The 23421-nt window shown below is 44.4% G+C and overlaps 1 protein-coding gene across 4 annotated transcripts in view; it reads right to left on the bottom strand.

The window, feature by feature from the left end:
* Positions 1-23421, bottom strand: part of LOC119455850 (SH3 domain-binding protein 5-like) — a 40892-nt gene that overhangs the window by 14174 nt on the left and 3297 nt on the right. For 3 of the 4 annotated variants that reach the window (XR_007467538.1, XM_049669362.1, XM_037717361.2), the window contains exons 5-9: positions 18212-18342; positions 15218-15283; positions 11088-11130; positions 8744-9010; positions 1097-1204 (exon numbers count right to left, since the gene is read on the bottom strand). Coding sequence is in view for 3 of the 4 variants with exons in the window: in XM_049669362.1 (XP_049525319.1) it covers positions 1097-1204; positions 8744-9010; positions 11088-11130; positions 15218-15283; positions 18212-18342 (615 nt within the window). In the remaining variant the exon portion in view is untranslated. The remainder of the gene's footprint in view (positions 1-1096; positions 1205-8743; positions 9011-11087; positions 11131-15217; positions 15284-18211; positions 18343-23421) is intronic. The other variant, XM_037717362.2, reaches the window with a different exon arrangement.

The raw sequence follows: 23421 nt of genomic DNA, 5'->3' as shown, positions 1-23421 counted from the left end.
TGTGGCGAGGTTGCCATGCTTAATCACATGATATGGGAGTGTCAGGACCTAACAAACAATTCGGGCAGTGCCGACCACTGTGTCTCTTCCACCGCCAGCCTTCGCTCGCGCTGGAAGACCGCGCTGCTCAGCTCGAACCTGACAGCACAACTCTGGGCCGTCCAGCGAGCCGAGGAAGCCGCTTCGAGACAAGGTCTCGGAACCGCGTCCGTGGCGGGTGCCCAAACCCACTAAAAAGAGACCGGACTCGAATCTCATTGATTTGAAAATAAAGTTTATGTTCTTCAAGTACTCTCAAGCTCCTAGTCATTGGTTGAGACACAACAGGTCACTGGACACACTGCAGCAACAGGGCTCCACGTCTGATAAAGAACGATGCCAATGCCACATGTGTACATGAGTGTTGCTTGTCTTTCTGGACACAGGAGTGGCCAACAAGAGTTAAATTTGTAACTCACACTTTCGGCAGTGTTTGATTCTTTGCTGCTACTACAACACGACAATAAGCACTTCTCATGAAACACCTTTACACCTGTGTAAAGGCATTGCTTTATGTTCGGCTTTTTCGATCAGAACAAGCTTTCCACAAGAACAATGAAAATGCTCCAAACAATGAGTGCCACAGTGATATAAGAGGCCTCTGCACACAACTACAATGATGATCAAAAACTCAGACCTAGTTAGGTATGCCCAACTGTCAGCTGAGGCCATTTCAAAGGCACAAAAACATGGGACAGATGATAAGTGTTCTTAGCTACACCAGAAGGCACGCTAAGTACAAGAGGTTTTGTAATTCATTGATTGCATGGTACTTGTGATGTTACATCTGATCTTCTTGCAGGCATTACTGCTGCTGTATTTTCTTTTTACTATGCTTAAACATGGTCGGATTCTTCTAAAGTTCCTGAACTTTTCTTGCTCCTGCAGCCATTGTTATCCATGACATTTTTTCTTAACACAAAGTCCTCTGTCTGAACATTTTTTTGTTGTATATATTTAATGTTTATGCTCTCTCCTTTATAGGCATGAAAAGGTCTACAGTGTTTGTATGTAAATAAATAAAGACAGCGAAGCTAGGGGCAGTCTGGAATCTTACCTCAGAAAGGGCCCTTCGAATGCCTGCTGGATGCCTTTGAATTCTTCGTGGCTCAGGCAATTTTCGATATGTCTCTTCACAGCAGATATCCTCATATATCTTCAGCATCTGCAACAAAAGATGTGACACATTCTTCAGCTAGCTTGCAGAGGGTGAAATTGAGGTTGGTTATCCAAGTGCGGTAGATTGGTGATTAAATGAACATAGATACACAGAAAGAGGTCTCGCAGTGAAAAAGACTGTACTGGGAACTCTCGCGTTATGTACAGCACAGTACAATCTTAAGAAAACAGTTGATTAGTATTCAAACCGACATAATGTCAACATTTCTTCAACTTCATGGAAAAAATTTTTTAGTGTGAAGCATTAAAGGGGCCCTGAACCACTTTTTATCGAAGTGCAGAAAAGCATGTGAAGTGAGAATAGGCTATTTCAGAAATACTTTGCCGCAAAAAAAGTACTTCAATGTGTTCAGCAGAAGCGGAGTTACTGGCAATCAAACACGGCCTCCGCTGTGCTCCCATTCCTTCTTCGATGCCTTGCACTGCGAAGGCTACAGCAGAGTGGGGCGTGGCCACAATGCTCCGCCTTCTGAATGTCACCGGGGCGCGCAGTTCAAATTTCGTTTTGGATGTTAAGGTAGACGCCACGACTTCCAATTTTGGTGTCTACGACACGCTAAACGTACGGCAATCACGGTTGTCCTCAGTGAACCGCAGTGTGCTTAGCTAGCGGACTCGTGGCGGCACCCTGCGGCAGCTGCGGTATCTACGCTACGCAGCCGACCGCAGCTACCAATAGCAGCCGCATATGGGTATTCGCTTTATTACAAAATAAAGCGTCCGGAAAAGAGTGAGAAACATGGCTTCTGTTGAAAAGAGAGCATTTGAGAGAAAGGTGACTTCACGCTCCACTTATGAACTCCACGCATCCCGTACGACAGCAAAACTTGGCCGAGATGTTCACAGCAGCGTATGCTACCTGCGGACTATGTTATTTCACCAAGCCCGAGGCATGGTTCAAGGCCCCTTTAAGTAAACTTCTATTGATAAATTATTCTCCTGATCCCTCTATTTAGTAAGCTGAAATCACCACCAAATCATTATTTAGGTCTTCTTTTTCATTTTTATTAATTACTACATATTTCACTTAAAAGTGGGCTTTATTGAGCACAAGGAATAGATTCATGTGGGCATATTTAACAAGGTTGCAAAGCATACAAGTCATGAGCACAGCAAAGCAGTGCGAAAAGTATTGCTAGATCTGTAGCAGAAAACATCATACTGAAGCGAACTCCAGACACAAAGGAGCACTGGGTTAATACACTTTGCAAAAATAGGCAACATTATTATTATTATTATTATTATTATTATTATTATTATTATTATTATTATTATTTAATTTGAAAACATATGTAGACCTTTTCACAAACCGACGTTTGAGTAGCGCCATTGCCCGACACGGGCGACGTCTAGCGTCAGAACATGCTATGCCGCCATTTTGAACTGTGGGCCTCGCGAGAGCAGGCTGGCCGCACTTCGGTTGTGTGATCTTCGCCGAGCATTATTTCGATTGTTTTTTTCCGCTTCGCTTGTCTTGTGCTGCTTGGCTTGTTATATGTTTCACGTGCTCGCGTGAGCGCTCAGTGTGAAGTGCAATGGCAATAGAAAGCCCAGTCAGTGTACGACGTATGTGGCATTTCCTCGTCGGTAGCAGCCGCAACGCGTCTGCTTCGGCGAGACCTGGCGTGCTAATCAGCGGTGTTTTAAGTGCAAAACACTTTAGGGGCCCGGGCTGTCAGCGTCCGTTGTGCGTGATGACGCCCGGGCTGTCGACGTCGGCATCCGTCGCGCGTTTAAGTGCGAAGCACTTTAGGGGCCAGGGCTATGGGCGTCCGTCGCACGTGATCACGTCCAGGCTGTAGCGCTACGCCAGGGCCGGCGCATCACTGCTTAGCACTTTACCAGGTTTCACATTAGTGGAGCTGCATTTCTTACCCCGCTCTTTGCTGCTCTCGAATGTAATATAGATATTTTTCATTGTTATTGCTGGGCACATGTGACTGTAGTCGTTGATTGAATCTGATCATCATTACGTTTCACGGTTGAAGGTTACCTCATTTAGCGAAAGCAGGCGTGCACATAGCTGTCCGGCAATGCTTAAAACCAGGCGCCGGCGGCCAGCCGACGCGTGTCAGCAGTTGGTAGATATGCGGTGGTTACTCCATACGCTTCCGACGCAACTCAACAGCTCAGTCATACAAAATTTATTGAATCTGGTGCAGCGCAGGGTGCTTATAACCAAATGCCAAAGCAGAAGTAGCGCTCGAGCTGCGTGGTACCTGCGGCAAACTGATACAGCTCAGGTGCTAGATTTCAAAATTACCTTTATGTGCAGGGCCGCGCAAGGCGTGTGTGTGAACGCAGAGACAATGTTTTCACGGACTCGGTTTGAACCGACTCGGTTTGGGTGGTATGGAAAGTGGTAAGAGCACATTAACTTTGGATGTGCTCTTTCTGAAACTCCCTATTACCAACACTGTATGTCAAGATTCAGTCTGCAGTTAACTAAATCATTGGTACAGTATAGACCACTTATAACATAACCGCTTATAGTGCAGGATCGGATATAGTGCGGTCTTTTCAGACTCCCGTTAATTTTCCCATAGCACTCCATGTATACATGTATCGCTTATAGTGCAGTTCCGGGAAACGAAATACCGGTTGCAATGCGGCTGCCTGGGAGTACAGAAGTCAGCGGAGACGGCGAACGCTCACCTCAAACGGGCACCCAAAGCAGTGCTCGAGGAAGAAAGAGAGACGAAGTGGAGGAGAAGGGCACGTGGTGCGAACAAACAGCCAGTGAGGCTGTGTCACAGACCCCAGGTGAACGAGGCGCAGACGCCGGACCAAATTCCAAAGCCGACTTATCAGCTTCCGAAAATAATCCCACGAAAGCAGTGACCATTAAGAGTGGGCCCTCTGGTGCGCCAGCGAACGCCGGTTGCTGTCCAAAGACTGAGTCAGAGCCCAGAGTTGTCAAAACACAACAAAATATATTCTTCACACAAGGCAGTTACACACACACTTAGGCTAGACACAAAAAAATACAAATCAGATGGGTATTCACAAAACACAGGAAAATAAATAATGACAAGCACTAAGAGTCCAACACGTAAAGTACAAAATAAAAAGGAACACTAAGTGTCCAATCGTATTCACCAGTGTTGGTCTTGAAGTCGGACGGTCTCGGCGTAACTCGGGCAAATCTTGAAGAAAGAACTTCTTCTGGAAATGCAGACGCTGGATGAACCCGTCGACTAGCTTGCCGGGGAATCCCCTTCTTCCGCAGATGCTTGGTCTTCACGTTACATCACTTCACCGGTGCGGACTGAACTCTCTGAACTCCTTGAATTCCACACTCTGATTCTCGCACGGCGGTTATATAGCTTCCACAGGCGTTCTTGAACTTTCCTATCGGTGTCGTGATCTCGTAGCATGGCCAAAGCTTGGGAAGCTTCGAGTCTTTTCTCGTACCTTTGACCGCCGCTGTCAGAGCATGCTTGAGGGGGGGGTGATGACTCCTCTTGTTGGTGCATGCTCACGCTGTAGTAATGTCTCTCGACTCGCCAAGTGAGAAGATGTCTTGGCGCGCGCATGGGCTCTCTCTCTCTCTCTCCGGTTAACGTCGCTTCGTCGAGGCTCTTCTATAGACGTCGAGGTTCTTCTATAGACGTCCAGGCGCCGTTGTTCGCATTGTTGTTTGAGGTGTATGCGCTCTCCCCCTCTGTTGAAGTTGCCGTAAGGCCGGCGTGTTCTTTCGCTGGCTTGCGTGACACGCGCCGTGCTCTTGGAGTACGCGCTCTTTTGTGACAGGCTGAAACCAGAATCTTGAGTGCGAGTCGTGAAATATCACGGCGCGCATAGCGAGCAAGGGCCATGAAACTGCCAACACCGGTCAACGCTTGCTTCACGATAACGGCAGTAAACGAAACTTCAGGGAGCGGGCGGCGCCGGCACATCACGGCGAAGGACGCACGCGGGGACCGTGGAATGTGAGGGAGGAGGGCGGCAGGGAAGCGGATTTCGCCTCGGCAACTCCGCCGCTTCGGTGGCTCCCCTCGCCCTCCCTCATAGCTCCCTAACTTTCGACTGTCGCCGTGCACGCCTGCCGCCGTGCAGGCGCGGCAACTCCAGCCGGCCCGGCGCCAGCTCCCCGAAGTTTCGTTTTCTGCTGTTATCGGGAAGCGGGTGTTTGCCGGCGTGGGCAGTTTTGTTGGCCGGCCTGGGACAGCGCCGCTGCTTCCCTCTGCGCTGTAGCTGCAGCGTGCAAGGTCAACACGCGACTAGAAAGTAGAGGAAGCATAAAGGAGAAAGAAGGGTTCACTGCCATTTTCTACGCGTGGCTACGGTAGCGTGGCTGAGACGTCGGCACGTACATGCATGTTCCGGCGCAACGCAGAATCGGCAACCTTGCCATTTGAGAGAGGGTGAATTTTCCGCCGCATTTTTTTCCCCCTTTTTTTTGGTCTGTTCGCGCGCGACATTGAGGGGTCTCCCCTAAGCTTTTACTCTATGGCGGTGCCGGAGCAATGCTGGTCGGAGGCGCCGCCGCGTGATTTGGTTCGAATTAACGAGATTCGACTGTAAATTGAATGCAAACGTTCTAGCCGCATTCCTCGACTGTCGCATACGTGTGGCGGCTCGGTGCACATGTTTTGCATATGTGCGGGCCTTGAAAATTGTTGCTTTGGTTATAGTGCGGTACCGCTTATAGTGCAGATATTCGCAACTCCGGCGACTTACGTTATAAGCAGTCTACACTGTATTATGATGCTCACCCTTACAGTGTAGTAACTGCCTAACAGCGAAAATCAACTCGCCATAGTTGCCTGGCAGTCATGACTGGGCAGCACCAGTACTTAGGTATGCTAGCACTGTACTGCAGAGAGGAGGATGGTACAGGCACGTGAATATGCAGTTGGCTGACATTTATTCAAAGTCCCAGTTTTGTTGTTTCTGTTATCCATAGTTGAATAATGAAAGTATTCAAACAGAATTAGGACTTGTCATAAGAATACACATATACATTCACACCCAGTCATGTCAGATTAGACATCCAGCCAAAAATGGGTATGAACAAATACGGGGCATTTCAGTAATGGCTGTTCCCCATTTTTAGTCCTTTGCGCTCCCGCACATTTACCTAAATTGTGGTCATTCCAGTCAGGAACCATATCACGTATTTAGATGCCATGCAGAAGAAGGGCTCAGGTAAACAAATGCGTGTTAAGTGATTTATTTTAGAAAATCTATGTATTCCTGAGACTCTGAACAGTAGTTCAGCACTGTGTGATAGTGCTCAAAGCACTTTCCTGGGTAGAGGCTGGGATTTGCACTGCAGGTCTATAGGGTTCTTACTGTTGTTTCCTTTTAAAGTTCTCCCATCTGAGGACATTTATTGGGCATCTGAAGGCCAAATATATTGTCACAGTATATAATGTGGAAAGAAGAGGGCATGGTTTGTGCCCTGGGACATGACAAAGAAGATTCTGGGTTTCGCTTCTCTAAAGCAGCGACATTCGTTAATGATCTCATTGACGGTTGTGATGTTCTTGTACACGAGAAGGTTAAACCCGTCGTCCGCTATGCCTTTTAAAACGTGACTGACCTTGTCCGCCTCTGTCATGTTTTTATCCACCTTGTGGCAAAGAGCCAAGACGTCCTCGATGTACGCCATGTAAGATTCAATGGACGTCTGTGCACGGGTCCCAAGGTCCTTCTGAGCAGCACGTTGGCAGCCGATGGGCTTGCCGAACAAATCACTTCTGTTTGCATTGCTCCCAACTTGTAATCTCCTTTTCATGTGTCTCGAATCGGACCCGTGCCGTTTTTTTGAGGTAGTATATTACGTTGGCCAGCATAAGCGTGTTATCTCACCTGTTGTTGGCGCAGACCCGTTCGTAATTTACCAACCAGTCATTGACGTCAACGTTGTCAATCCCAGAAAACATGCCAGGGTCGCGGGGCTGGATTAGGATGGCCGTCGGTGGCGTCGACGGGGCCGCGGTTGAAGACTCCCCTTCGGATGACATGGCAGTCAGGTTACGTCCGCTGCGGAGCTCCGTCTTGCGCAAGTGATTACCTCGCACATCCACCAATAGAAGCAGATGGGTCGATCATCATGTGTGCGCCATTCGGCCGGGTTGCGATAGCTCGGGTAAGGACTGCACTGGTTCTGGTGAACAGGGGCAGAGGCAGCAGACGAAGTGAAGTGAGGACGGTTGGCAGAGCAGATCAATTGCAGACCCACATTGGAAAGTTCTTGGCGAACGACCGATTGAATGAGGGACACGAGCGGCCAGGAATCGTCAAAGCACTGCGTCACTTGTGTGGCAGGAGACGCTGCTTCAATTTCTTGCCGGACTATACGTACGACATTCTCGGAGGGGGTGGGCTCACGCGGAAGACAAAGGTCTTCACACGTCGATGAAGCAGCGGTGTTGGGTAGATGCATAAGCTGCTGAACTATGCAGCAGCTTTTCGCTTCTTCGAAGAAACTCCTTTCGCGATACTACGGCCCTTATCGCATCCTCCGCCAGGTGACGCCTGTCACATATGAAGTGTCTCTACTGGATGCTACCGTGCCTTCACCTCTATCTGACATCATCCACCTCAGCCGCCTCAAACCGTCCCTTTCTGGAACCAGTGAGTCGCACCAGTAAGGTGCTTCTTCCGACGGGGGTAATGTCACAGTATATAATGTGGAAAGAAGAGGACATGGTTGGTGCCCTGGGAGACGACAAAGAAGATTCTGGGTTTCGCCTCTCTACGCAGCCATTAAATCCCATCTGTAAATACTAGTACGCTTCTTCCTTCCCGTAACATTATTCATCAACAGCACTGAACTCATCTTCTGAGTCATTGAATTCATATCAATTTCGTTCATAAAACACACACACACAAAAACAAATTGCAAGAAAATCTGCTCAAGCATGGAGGAAGGAAAAGAAAAGTGCTGCTCTTGTGTAAAGACATTGCAAAGTGCCCTTATTAGTTGAAAAAGTTTGTGAAAGCTGGCACTACCAATTCAAATAGATGTACTCAAGTGTACTCTTGCACTGCTTCAAGAGGCTGACTACCAATCACAAAATATTCTTTTTCTCAAATGACTAATAAACATTATGTTAGTTTTGCGCATATTAGCCTTAAAGCTGACGCCTCAGTCTACACTGCATCTGAAGAAAGATTGGTCTAGATGAAACAGGGTAAAAGGGAAAATTGTGAAGGACCATTGAAAGGAAACTTCTAGGTGGCAGAAAAGCGACGGCTGGTCCAGCAATGACAACGACAGTAGGAATGCTATGACGATGATGGCACAAGAATGATGACACAACAACGACAATGACGGCAAGGATGACACCAATAACGACAAATGATAGCATGATAACTACAATGATGACAGTGGCTCTAGCATTTCAGACTATAATTGAATCCAAGGCGGGAACAAGTAGTTCTTTGTGGCGGCCAAAGAAGCATGATAATTATATAAGCATTATGATTATGTCAGTGAGAGACATCACAAAATTTGCGTAGTTTACTCTGAACAGCTGTCACTGCAAAACAATATTTAGCCTAGCTTCCTTACCTCTGAGCTAGAAAGGCTAGAAGATTTCACTAGCCGCTGCGGGAACCCATCCCCCACACCGTGGGCATAGCCATCATCACTGTTACCACGGCCGCAGCAGTCATCGCTGCTGAGCAGACTGCTGCCGCTACTGCTGCTGTGTGGCCTCAGCAGGCGGTCCTGGTGCATCTGGTCGCTGATTTGCTCCAAGTTGTGCAGAGCCTCAGTGTACGAGAACTTGACCCGCATGACATCCTCTTCCATGTGGAAGACTCGTTTTTTCTGCTCCTGCAGCGAACAGCACCAAGAGGTAATCGGTGAAGAAAAGCTAAACAGACCCCACACAGATTGTAAGCATGGGCAGCACACAGGGTTTCACAGCGAGGAGATTAAAGGGAGTTCCACAATGGTTTTCATGCAGCGGCAGCAGTGGCAATGTGTGGCACCGCGGATGGTATCGAATGGGTGCCAGAGAACCGCCAGCAACACAGCCTGTGTTGCAAATCCAAAGCAGTCGTACTATGACCAGGCTACTGGAAAGCACAGCCAGACACTGGTGCTGGTAAAGCTGGTGCAGCCATACAGGAACATGCAAAAAATATAGCGGAGAGCATAGAAGTACTAAGCTTGAATATAGTGAAGTGTCTGAAAAGGCTTGGTTATAGCAAAGGAATTGCACTGGAATATAAGATGTGTTTGAAAAGTCTTCAGTACATTTTGGGCAGTGCCACACCAGACACCTAGGACTTCAGGAAAGTGGGAAAGTGTGTGACCTCCTTTATACAGCTTTGCTGTCTTTCTGCATTGAGTTGCTTCAATTTTCATACTTCTATGAGGTTTCTTCTTTCTTTTATTCTTTCACGAAGGTATCTTTAAGCACCCACACCAAGAACATTTCCAAAGTCTATTTCCCATTCTATTTGTTCATTGAATGCCCGATTCCAGCACACTGTGGTTTGTTGCAGTTAAGTGGCAACACATGTGAAATGTCAGATGTAGTCCCATCTAATCTTAGCCAAAATATGGTCCATTTGGATACCCCCTGGCATGCAGCTTAGCCATTCTAGCAGGTCGTTGCGCAGCCTAAAATGTATGTTTTGATGACAAGCAATGCCACAGCAAACTGCACTGGAAACATGTTTTATGTAATTGCCTCGCAAGTGCCTGAATATTTTAGGTGTCTAAGCTGAAAAACAGGAACACATAAATATGACTGCATAAGAGCGGCCACTAGATGGTATCTGTGGTAATTACCCCAAATTCACCCCTTCTACGAGGAAACACAGGCAAGGCACAACCTTCATGATACACAAAGCCAGCACTGTCACAAATGCCAATGATGCCATAAATAAAACATACACCAAATGCCAGCAAATCACACAATTTACTTGATTAAATCAATCACTGAAGGCAAGCAAATGTGGCATAGCAATAAAAGTCCCATATAAAATTGTTTTTTAAATTTCAGACATTTATCTCTTTGCTATGCATAGTCATCACGAATGTTGCAGTGGGCAAAGAAACTGCAGGAAGAGAAGAGGTGGAGTGGTCTCCGCATCTCTTTTCATGCAACTTCTTTTTTCGCTCAGCGCAGTGTTCACAATGAATTAGCAAATAGCCAGACAGTCAATCCTGCTACATAGTATGGTCTGTTTTTGCTCTATCAGCTAAGGTAGCCATGTAGTGGAAAGAGAAAAAAAGGAAGGGGACACGGGAGGCCAGGAAAAAAGAGAGATAGGGCCAAGAAAAATTGTCGCCCACATTTTCCGAAACATGAAGTCAAAAGCACACACATGAAACAAATTCATGAATGTTATATACCTGTTTGCATCTTCCCAATGGCGATGCATATGGACTTAGCCCTTTACCCTGATGCCTATTCTAGTACTATAACAACGTGAGAATGGCAGACAGCATGCCAAGTGGTACGATGAAGGTTGCAATTATCATGGTGACACATATTTTGGCATTCGACTGGATACATTTCAAACTTATGGAAGACAATAAGCTAACATCATTCATAATGGATTTATTTCTGTTTCTAATTCTGCTTTTCATATTGAGATTCAGCTACAGAAATTAGCGGAAATCAACAGAAATGAGTAAATTCCAATGGCCAAATTAAATGCTGTCATCAGTAATCTTATCAAATGCAATCCTCAGCTATATGCCACAAAATGCATGCGCATGCAACATCTATGTCTACCATACAATGGTAATGTATGGTAGTGATAGGTGCAACTTACTAGTGCATGTACTTATCTAGCAAGCTTTCTTCATTTAAATTTGTTTAGAAAACCTGCTTTAAATAAAATTCATGCAAAATTTTTTTTTCACTACATCCGAAATTCATTGCTAAACTTACCTCAAGAGCTTCATTTAGTTGAGCCTTCATCTCAAAGTATGGCCTGAAAGCGAGTAAGCACATAAGCATTCTTCTCCTGCCTGCCTTCTTACGCTCATGTAGAGGCCATAAGCAACCAGACCACCAAGAGAAATTAAACAAATTTTTATACTTCTGTGGTCAAATATCCCCCAAAAATTTATGTTTTTCCACGTGGTAAGCGAGTAACCATAGACAGAGAGGAAATAAGTGAAAGTTAAAAATATGGCAGGTGCCAACAAGAAACTTCTACAGGGCCAACAGAATAATGCAGAATTGGCTTACTGAGTACAATGACGCATGTTAACGGCATGCAACCGCAAATGAAATGATCGTTTCAATGAGTAAGAATTTTAGGCACAAGGTACAAGCATACTGCTGTGCTTGCACAGTGTTAGTTTTTCAGGCACTGACAGAGAATGTTGTGACATGCATCAAAATCTTTACAACAGCATGTGTATTCACTTCTAGCAAGAATGATGCAGTGAACATTCAAGGTTACTACAGGTGCTGAGTTAATCACTGGTTTGAATATTGTAAAGCTCTACCTGACATTGCTGCACACCACTGTACAGGACTCTCAATTCAACACTTTTACAGCATTTCTCACTGCATAAGTTGCATCTTTTTCCTCAATATTTCATGTATGTGACAGAACAATCTAACTTGATGCACTTAATTTTAAAGCTTTTTTTGAGAGGTACCAGGAACAATGACTGTAATTATCATTTACGATAATGAAAAAGACGGAGCCTTTCTTTTAACAACATGGCAACCATGGTGTGGTAGGTGTGGGCTAGCACAGCTTGACATGTGGGTAGCATGCAATACAGCAGCAGCAGCAGTAGTAATCTGCCCAATAAAAACATGCAGCAGCTTGTATAGCCCCTGAGAATTTGAGCAAACCATTAATTTGTTTAGACTGCACGTAGTAAAATAAAGTGGCAAGAAAAGCCAACATCTATGACACTTTCTGTTTTTGTCACCATGCTGAAAATGTTTCCGGTCACCATATGCACATTTTTTATTTGGAACACAGTTGACTGGTGAAAGCTAAATCTGCACCATTTTGCAACATCTGCCCTTTCAAGTCACACAGAAGCAATGTTTCCTAAGTACTGTTGCATGCATGGCTCAAACCATGGATAAGACATTCAGACACTGCCTACTGAGTGGCAGAGCTTTTCAATGGTGAGTACATCAACAGCCTTGATTAAAGCATAATAAATGCTTTTGTTTTCCCTACACTTAGATATAGTGCTGAATGTCTGCATGGAAATTAAACTTTTTTCATCAGATGTGGTACCGCCACATATGTGGAGGAAAAAAATGCCACGTGAATGTGTTCAGGGTGGCTAATTACCTGACACAAAACAAAGCCGTAAAATCCCTGAAAGTAGTACAAAAAGATGGCCAGCCTAAATTACCAATGAGAAAGGTACCAAGGAAAACAGCCAAGTTGCAACCAAATAATCAGCACAATTACACCACACTTAATGCTAATTAATATAGGTAAGAAAGCTTAAATTATTCTTTCGAGTGTGGTTGTTGACGTAGCAGTCATGAGAACTTGAGGTCTAGTAATCATTACAGTATCACTGGCAATATTATCGTACATAATTTTGATGTCTAAAGAAGTCATAAAGTAGCCAAATGTTGAGAGGCCAATAATTACACATTTACGATGTTCCAAAAGTAGCCAATTTAGCACATAGTAGGCAAGCCTAGCAACCCTGGTTTTAATAGCTGTAGCGCTGTGCTGAAACAAGCCTTTCTTTTGTGCTCACATACACATGTGCTGATCACATCTGCTATACACATCTGATATTTGTTTTCAAATAGTTAAACCGTGCACACATCGCACGCAAGGAGATTCATGTAGAAACTCTTTGTGACCACAAAAAGGCAAACTGAGTGCACCAAAACAGAAAAGCATTTCAGCCCAGCACAAGATGTGCTGCCAAGGCTCTATATGTCCATGCCCCTTCTGGCACATGCACATGTGACCACTTGGGACCACTCATGGGCATGTAGAAGGAAAGAAACAAAAAAGTAGCCACCACATCATTATGAAGCTTCGTTTTCCCAGTGAAATCTTCGCATTAGCAGCTCAGTGGAACCCAGTTGATCATTGCAGTAATAGTTGTGTCCTCTGGTTGAACTTCCCACAACACGATGTTGCCACCAGCACTGCGGCACCCATCTATACTGTATTTACCACGACTGTAACATACACTCAATTGTAACCAGCACACAATTTTAACGCGAGAGTGTTAAGGGCCCCGTGTCGCAGAAAATCCGGTGTCGGCACCGGCGTAAGCATCAGTGTCCGTAGTGGAGAAATTCATCCAGAACCACCGTGACCACACAGGCCCTCCGCGTGGTGCAAGGCGTTAGTGAACAAAAATTTAATTTCTCAAAATAAAGTCCGTAAAAAATATCGTAAAGTACGACTTAACTACAACCTAGACATGGTAGTGTCGGATTGTAATTTGAATGTACAAGAAAACATAAGTCTGTTAGGAGGAAACTCAAACCCCTTTTCCAGTATTTCTACCATAACAACAGCGGCGTCCTTGAGTATGTTACTTGCGAAAACCCCACCCAGATGGCGTTCACCCCCCCTGGCAACGTAATACGATAGCGGCGCGCAGAGACGAAGGTGCAGAAAAAAGAAAACTGCCGGAAAGTTGTCAGGAAGCCTGACAAGCATTCAGGGATATTTGAATGCTAAAGCGTCCTCCAAATTTTGGACACGCGCACGCCTCAGGGCAATAGCAAGCAATTAATAAAATAATAAAAAAAGGTCCTAGGGTGTTAACATTTTTGATATAAGACAGCTTATATTGCCCCTGTTAAAAATGTCATCCCAGCAATGCATTTGTGTTTAAAAGTGAAGCCGACTTTAAGGGGATCAGAGTAAGCTTGGTCCTTGTAAGCTGGCTTTCCCACGTTGTGTGGTGCGGTGACGCCTACTCATAAACAAAGATGCGATGCGAATGGGGCCCGATAACGCTATTACGTTCCACTCTTAAAGAGCGAAGCTTAAGCATACTCCAATTTTTGAGCCAATCAGAGATGACAAAACGGTAAATTCAACAACCTGGCTGATTTTTACAATGTCTAGAGTAGCGACTAGGCTTCAATATTCTCATGTGACGCTCCCTCATGGTCTTTTTTCCTTCCTCCACGAGCATAGTACCCTCTGCAGCGACATGTGGATTGGATAGCAGAAACTTTTTCATGCCAATGTCAATATCTTGTCACTATTGCAGTTTGGATTTCGTATTTGAATCTAATGTGCATGTCATTTTTTAAAGTAGTATTTTGTTTTAAAGAAAGTGCATGCTGGAATATAGAAAAATAAGGTATGTCTCTTTAATATTCCATGAACGATAATATGCATACTGACAGGTTGTTAAAACTCTCTACTATTATATCACACAAGGTGCTACAATACAATAACACTGACGGTCAAGAAGCAAACCCATTTTCTGGTCTTTCCACTGCCGTCAATTTCTGGCAGGTCATAAAAATGCAGGTTATAAAAGGTGCTGCCAATAACACTTTACCAAATACAACCACCACCCAAGATTACTGCACAAGAGGGCATAGAGGTGGCGCTGTTGGCGCTATACATGCAGTGTCTAGGTATCGACAACAGGCATTTGAAAAACTTTAGCAGCTGCTGCAAATCATGACCGTGACCTATATACTTCGAAGCACTTTGAAGAAATATAGGTATTTGTGATAGTGAGAGCAACCTTCAATGCTGTATCTAAGAAGGCCACTAAAGTTGTAGGTTCTGCTGAAAAACCTAAATCCAGTGTTTAGCCCTGCTGCACACTTAGCACATGTGTTCGATTCCCTGTTAGCCAGCGTGTTAATTAGAGCAAGCAATAATCAGGCCAAGGACAAAAGGAAACTTTCTAACAAGGAGATAAGCATGCTTAGGTTACACAAAACAAGCAGGGTAGCAAGTCTTACAAGGTAACCAACAACGGTTATCTAGGATGCAAAAGGCTTCTCAAAACGTAACAGGACTTGACAACAAAAAAGTGGGACAAAGGAGACGCTTATGTATATAAAATATGTAAGGCTGAGGTACTCACAGCAACTGAAGTTCATGCTGGTTTGCTAAATTGTTAAGTTGCAGCAAACTTCTGCGTGCTGACAGACTAAGAGGTCGAAGGGGCAGGACAGGGAGGGGGAGAAACAAAAAATGACAATTGCCAAACCTATAGAGCATTCCTTAATTTAAAAAAAAAGAAAGAAAGCAAGCAGTAGTGTGTATATATATTTGATACAACATTTCAAGTCATCAGTGGCATCTGTGTGAGGAATGACCTCATAGCATGCAGTGGGCAAGTGCACTATTCCACCAACATTGCAAATTATTTAGCTCGTATGTGACCCTTCACTGCACATACCGAACACCTTAGCATGATTGTGTGTGGCTGGACGTTAATGTGGCAACAAGCTAAAATCCTGTAGCAACCATGAAGCAAGATATCTTTAGGAGAAAACCTCACTGACATAAGTGCTACAAGCTGCAAGTTTACATGATAAAAATAAAAGGGGGAACAGAGGGGATATCTTGTTGTTTGGTTGTCATGGCAACCATGGTAATAAAGCCGTAGTTGTTTTTACCTAACACAGTATTCCAGCATGCTATGAGTTCCAAGTCACCCAAAGTGACTGTGACCTTATCTGGCCACACCAGAATGTAGACTTTCTTTTTTTCTAGGATTTATTTTTTTTCCTGTGCAGCTGGAACAAAAACTTTCATTCATCCCCACCAAACATGGTCAATGAAAGCTGGAAAATGAGGCAGCTATTGCTTTCGAAATGTTCACAATATTGATACATCTAAATAATTCACTGTGTGGTCGGAGCATTGCTTGTTGTCTATATCTCATAGAGCCTACTACGATGAATGGACCTGCTTGCCGTTGAAATAGTAGCTACAGTCCTTTAAAGTTTGCAAGAAAGCATGCTTATATAGACCAGTTTCTTTATTTCACCAACTTTTGGCCTTCATCATTCTACCCCAGCTTGAATGCACAAGCAAAAAAAGTCAACATCACCTCAAGAGGGTCACGTCTTACCTCTTTCTTTTTTTTCCATGCCTTCTCCAAAAGAAAGAGTACTTAGTAACCTTGTAGTTTTTCTTCCAAAACTGCATTTTCTAAACTATAGCTTTTGGTGCAATATTTTTCCTTGAAAAGTAGCAAACTGTGGTCACATTTTGAACTCGCACTTAGCAGCGCTTCTACTTTTGTGTAGTGCATTACCTGTCTCTCACAACCCATCAACGCCACAGGGTGGTCTTGACATGATCTACGTGATTACAGTTTGTACACCATGCTCAATGTAAGGTGCCAATAATACTATTCAATTGATAGGGAAAAATTCTGGCTAAAGTCAAAGGGCAACATCAAGTTATTCTGCTACTATAGTCATTTATAGACAAAGAACAATGTGACAAATCTATCTTTATGGTAACCGGTACACTAAATACAGCAACCAGTTACTGCAGCTTGTTCTCATTTTCCTTATTTAAGTGCACTTTAATACACAAAAACAAAAGGTAAATTTAAACTGATCTTGGTAGCCTATTTGCAACAAAGAACTCATTCTTTCTAGCTCTTCCTTTCGCAGCGGCTACACTGTAAAGCTGCAAGATTGTTTGTTCGATCTTGTGTGTTTGGCACATAACAGATTTTCAGATGTCTTATACATCCATCACAAGTGAAATGGCACCGGCCGCTTTCTGTCTAGTGCTGGCCTGCTCACTTCTGAGACTTATGACAAACCTTGGCACCCAATGGCTGCCAAAACAGACGAAGCAGGTGGTGTGCAATATTTGCACTGACTTAACTATGGCTGCCTTTGTGAAAGTAAACAAGATATGCAAGTTCAGAAAAGACAATGCCAAACATGCCTGGACTACTTGACGGTGTCTATAAGCACAGAAGCCCTGCCCTTATAGCTTCAACTTCATGGACAAAAATGTTGCCGAAATGTATAGTAGCATTACTCCTTTTACTAAATAATAACACTTGATGCTACGAGATATGACACCAGTGTAATCTCTCTATTAACTGCTTACACAAATACTCGCATGATCACCATGGCTGACAATATTACCCAAGTATGAAACTGAATAGAATGTCATTCTTTCATAAAATTGACAGGGAAATACAGCTTAACCAATGATATTGATAGTACTATGTGTGTACTCTTAACAGAGCACAGTTTAAAATAACGAAACCATGCCTGCCTATTGTATGCATGTACCCACATTGGATGATGTCAGCATAAAGAGAGCCCAAGAAATCTTCCAAATCGGAAGTGACGCATGATATTAAAGGGGCCTTGCAATACCTTTTACGAAAGGTGTACATATATGTATGGTACAAAATATGTCACCTCCCAAGTATTCTTTTCTTTTTTTAAATGCTAGAATGCGCCTCGTTAGAGTGGAGTTGTTGCAAATCAAATGCTGCCTCTGCCATACATTGTGACTTTCTCCTCCTTTTCATCACCCTAACTATGCCTGAATCTGGGTTGCTGAGCTAACGTACAGCCATCATTGCACAGAACCCTGGAACTGGCATGATATCCAAGATTGCTCCATTGTGCTACAATATTGGCAAGACCTACAAGATTAGTTCATCACGCCACAATATAAGCACAGCTGGGGGCCCTACTTTGTTGCAATGTCTATAGATATCCAGCCAATAGCTACTGTTCTTATCGGTGAATCACAGAAAGCATGAAAAGTGGTGAGCATTTCAAGCAGCCGTAGGAAAGGAGGGGGGATGGGGGGGGGGGGGTCAATCTTTTGAGTGAAGCTGTATGCTCCCTGCTGCATAGAATGAAATAATACTTTGCACCGGCATTAATGCGAGCATTGTCCAGTAGCTAAGGAGGTTTATCTGCCATGTTTAATAAGTACTGCAAGGCCCCTTTAAGGCAGTCTCCAGAGCGGCTTTTTGCTACAGCCAGAGAACAATTTGTGATGCACTAGCAGGCAGTAACCGAATAATTTTCTTCTCAGCTCGCTATGCAGTGAAAAAGAAAAAGCAGTCCAGAAACCTCACCTGGCCTTGACGATTGACTTTTTGAGAGCCTGGTGCAGATCAAGCACTGTTTGCTGCTGGCCTTTGCAGGCGTGCCATAGTCGCCCCTGCTCGGCCCGGCTCACCACCCGCTCACGCTCGGCCTCGTTCACCTGCACCAACAAGACCACCACACATCTTTGTTAGAAGTAACAATGGGAACATGGTTCGCATCTTGTGAGAAGAAGGCGAAGATGCAGGTCGGCAAAAAAACAAGATTGTCCCCCTCCTCGGTCTCCCAATTTTGGGTAGCGAACCAGACTTCCTGCTCTAATTGACACCCCTGCCTTTCGTCTTCCTCCACGTCACTCTCTCAAGAAGGAAGAAGAAGAATGAGAAAAAGGAAAGTATCTGTGAAGAAGGAAGGCACGTGAAATGTGAGGGAAGAAGAAGAGAAAAAGCTAAGCCAGAACTTAGCATGAGTAAACCTTTAAATATGCATAGTCTAGGGTACAACGAAAGTTTGTCTCGTCAGGCATAGGTTGAAGTGAATCATGGTCACTGACGAAGTCTGAAGAAAAATCTACATTTTGGAACCGGGTATGGGTTCCTTGTTCACTGAGTAAGACAAGCTAATGTTGTTACTTAAGTACGCAACACATGATGTAATGAGCATGCATAAACGCATACTCATTACCTTATGCGCACTGGGACAACGCTACTATCGTAGTGAAGGAAAAGAATGTATCTTCCCAGCAGCTGCTGCAATCACTGATTATTCAGTCAACACTAGCTACCGTTTACGTAAGCTCATTATGTCATGAGTTCCACACTTAAGTAACAATGTTAGCTTGTCACACTTAGTTAAATAGGAACCTGTACGGGGTTCTGAAACGTCAATTTTTCTTCAGACTTAGTCAGTGACCATGATTTACTTCAAACTAAATATGTGGTAGCATACTTAGAATGTGACGCCTGTGACGTGATGATAATGATGTCTCGACAGCTGCACGAGTGTTAGTCATGGGCAACATTACACACTTTCGTTTATCAAAATGATGTTTCGATACCTTGTATCTCTTTAGGATGGAAACAAACAGCGCTAGGACGGGACGAAGTGAGTAGACACACAGCGCCTTGTCTGTCTACTAACCTCGTCCTGTCCTAGCGCTGTTTGTTCCCGTCCTAATGATGTACCAACCAGCCAAGACCAGCACACTCCTTTTGTATCTCTTACAAACTTGCTATTTCATGCCCCAATTCCATCTTGAATCTATTTCTCTAACCTTGTTACCCAATCTGTTGCTTTAACAGACCATTGGTTATCTGTTGCACACACTGCATGGCCTGCCCAACTGCACTCCTCTTAATATGGCCTTAATGTGACCCAAATTTGTTCTAAGCTATAATGACATCATCTTATCTCATAATGCTACCCCTAGTTATTATTTTCTATTCTATCGCTTGTTGCACTGTAGTTAGCTTCATTACAGTTTTTTTTTTTTTTGCCTTCCATATATTGACTCAGCAACTATTAGACGCACATTAATAGCCATAAACATATTTTCATTTTTCATAACTCCAAGCAGCAAGGTGTATTTGTCTGTCCGACTTTTTAACACTGTGGCAAGTTGCCTCACCTCCAACTATAGGGAAAGATACAAAATAGTGGATTTTGGTACATGATTCCTAAGGTAACAGTGACACATGCTACGTGGTATGCATGAATTTTGGGTATTTTTACATAGCTGCTATGAACATATAGCTTTCTTTACAATCAATTACTTTTTGAGAATACCTTTACTTTTGCGAGGCGTAATGCCCAGAACAGTGCTTAATTGAAGCGATGGACATCCTTCACTGCTGGCTTATCCAATAAACCCACACTGAAAGTGACATACCCACAAGTGACATCAATTAAGAATGTAATGCTTACCTTTATATTCTAGAACATTCTTGCACTCAAAACTCCACTTTAACTTAAAAAAGTGGATGGCAGTGCCACCATTTGATTTCAGTGGTCACTGAGCTTCACTGACCCCCAACAATGATTTATGAGTGAAAATGTTGTAATCAGGAGCCCTTGTTGTCTATTCAAATGCACTCAAGTAAAAGTGTATTTTCCAAGTAGCTCTTTCTCACCACAAGAATCACAAGAAAGCGTAACTGAAACACAGTGTATTTTTTTTGTCAAAAAGTAGCAATGTAATCAACCGTATTTATTCGATTACAAGGCAGTCACGATTATAAAGTGAAGGTGCAGTTTTGAGACCGAAGAAAAAAATTACGTAGGGAGTTATCCGAATGATGCGTAAGCATTTCGTAGTAACGACGTGGTGTTAAGTGCTCACACTCAACACTGCTGGTAATCCTAGCGCTGCTCAGCGGCTGCGGTCGTCTTGGCGCCATTACGGTAATTGCAACAGTGCTGCAACAACACGAACTGCTGCGGAAGGCGGCGCAATGTGAACTGATGACGCAAGCAAACTACTGCAGGTGGCGGCGCCAGGTGCACTGATAATGGTCCGATCTGAAGCCACGGCTGCTCCACAGTTCTGGCTTACTAAAGGTGTGCCTAGTGCGTGCTTGATTGCACACGTCACGTGGTGACAGAGACGCGCTCGTGCCACTGCTCGTGTGTTCGTCGTTGTCTTCTTTCACAGCTTGAAAGCAATAGTCTTACGCGAAGAAAGGACGAATGGATACTCGGACAGTTTTCTCATTGGGTAACCATAGAAATGCTTATGCATTTAAAAGCACTTCGGTATGTACACTAATATAAGGCAATATCGAGTAGGCAATGGATTATTCAGAATCGGCGGCGATCGCCCGAAATACCGCATAATCGGAACTCCCCGAAATGATCTATGCGAGTTATATTTTGCCACGAGGATTGACTTCATGGCAGCCCGAATTTCGCCTTATGGCTTTACGGCTGTGCAGGCCACGCTGCCATGAAGTCACCCCTGAAGACGAAATTCACGTACATTCTAATCCATCTATAACCATCACAGATTTAATTCATTATTGGTTATACAGCCACATTTCACTGAATTTACGATTTTATGACCCTGCCTATTGAAATTGCATCCAATATAATGCACATTTTCAAAAGCGCTGTACTGTTACAATAACACTTCAAACCTGGTCCCAGTAAAAGGAGGGTACATGCAAAATTCTGAAGCGTGACCAAAGTGGTGTCAAATTGTAATTGTCGATACCTGTTTTAGTGCTGCTAATTTTTGTGCGTTTTGAAGGGTGAATTCACATATGACGAACTACTGCAAAACAATGAATGCTCGCGGAACTATCAAGTTTGTTATAAATGAGTTTGACTGTATAACCCGCACCCCACCTTTACTATTCAAATGATCTAATTCTCGGTGTGGGTTATACGCACAAAAATATGGTACTGCCTCACCTGCCAAGACTTAATACAGTAAAACCTCGATAATTCGAACTCGCTTAATTCGAAATTTCGGTTAATTCGAAGAATTTGAGCGGTCCCGTCATTCTCAATGCAAATTCAACCGGATAATTTGAATGGCCCGCGTGGCTCTATTCGGATAATTTGAAGTTTCCGGCTGGTAGCAATGTGCGGCGGTTAGGTTAGGGCGCTCCGTACAGTCACCAACCGATTTTCTGAGCTCGTGGGGACTGAAAAATAGTCCGAAAAACTCGTTAGGCAAAGAAAATTATTAGTGTGGCTTAAAAAAAAAAAAAAACTCTAGTAATGCCCTGCCTCATACTACGCTTGGAGGGGATCGACTTCCTTGCGCAGCAGTGACGTTGTCTCCGTGTACAGTCGACACGAACGTCACCGCGTTGGCGATCTCCGCCAACGGAGTTCACCATGGAGATCCAAGAAATAAGCTTCGCACCGCTTAGCTCTAACGAAGGCACAGGAGGTAGCGCCGATCATTGAGACATGGGTCTCCGAGACACCTGCTCAATGTACACGCCGCGTTCAAAATAGTAACCGAAACTTTAGAGATAAAAAAAAAAGAAAAAAAAAAACTAGCCGAGTTAACAAGCGTGGAGTCAGCGCGCCGCAGCAGCGAGCGAAGATTCGTGCGGTCTATCGCTTCTGCGGCGAAAGCACAGCGCATAGGTCAGGGCCGTCTGGAGATCGCTTTCAAGATACGGTGCGCGCGAGAACCCGCTCGCGTGTTTACAAATGCTAGTAGGCACAGCGGGGGCGTGGCACTGCGGGTCATGTGACTTCCGCTTAACACGGGTTGTCATGGCAATCGTGAAGCTCCTAGGTGCCTAGGGACGTAATCGCTTAGGGACTTTTGAGGCACTGGTCTATACTAGAAAGGAAAAAGACAAAGTGCAGTACTCTGGAGCGTTTTATCAGCCAAGGAAGAGCGGCCATGGCCTCCGAGACAGGAGGATGGCGCGAGCTCTCTATTGATAGCGCGCGCCTTCCAATCTTGGAGGCTATACAGCGAGCCACTGGAATCCAAGCCAGTGCAAAATCCAACATGGCGGCCTCCAAGATTGGGTAGTATGGCTCGGAAAGAGTGATTTTTAGTCCGGGAAATCGACCTTTGGGGTCTCAATTCATCCGAAAAATTGGGTGCGAAAATGCATGAACTCAATGGGAACCCTGACGGTGCATTTTTGAAGTCCGGTATATCCATCAAGTCCAAATTTTTGAAGTCAAACAACCCCACGCCCGCTTTCGCGGCAGTTATCGATTCCGTGAACATCGTTCGCAACTTTGTTGAGTGCAGTGCGGGTGATATTTGTATGCTACGTGCTGTGAGCCAGCTGGAGAGCATGGCACTAGGGGCGGCGAACTACCGCACCAAGTAATCCCGCATCAGTGATTACTTCCGAATAATCTTTCTCGGACATGGAAAATAAAGCTGGTTTCTTTTTGCGGCAAGTTCTTGCTTGTTTTCTTTTTTTTATGCATTTCGGTTAATTCGAAAATCCGCTTAATTCGAAGAATTTTCGTGGTCCGACGACCTTCGAATTATCGAGGTTTTACTGTAGTTGCTAGAATTTGTACTGCCGTCTAAAATCTGGATCGCCCAAAATGTGCCGTTCCTGCTGCCAAATAGAAATACTAGTAAGTGAATCTATCAGCCTTGCATATAAGGTGGGGGGGTGACTTCAGGGCTAAGAATTGTGGGAAAAAACCTCGCCTTATATTCAAAGAGATATGGTACTGTAAGTGGAGTTGTAGTTTCTAGTATAGGCTCGTTTGTGCATAAGAGGATTAATACCTACATGCCCTACAC

Source organism: Dermacentor silvarum, chromosome 6 (genome assembly GCF_013339745.2).
Source record: "Dermacentor silvarum isolate Dsil-2018 chromosome 6, BIME_Dsil_1.4, whole genome shotgun sequence".
NCBI classification, from domain to species: Eukaryota; Metazoa; Arthropoda; class Arachnida; order Ixodida; family Ixodidae; genus Dermacentor; species Dermacentor silvarum.
Note: the sequence above shows the minus strand (reverse complement) of the source record. Positions and strands in the feature narration are given on the sequence as shown.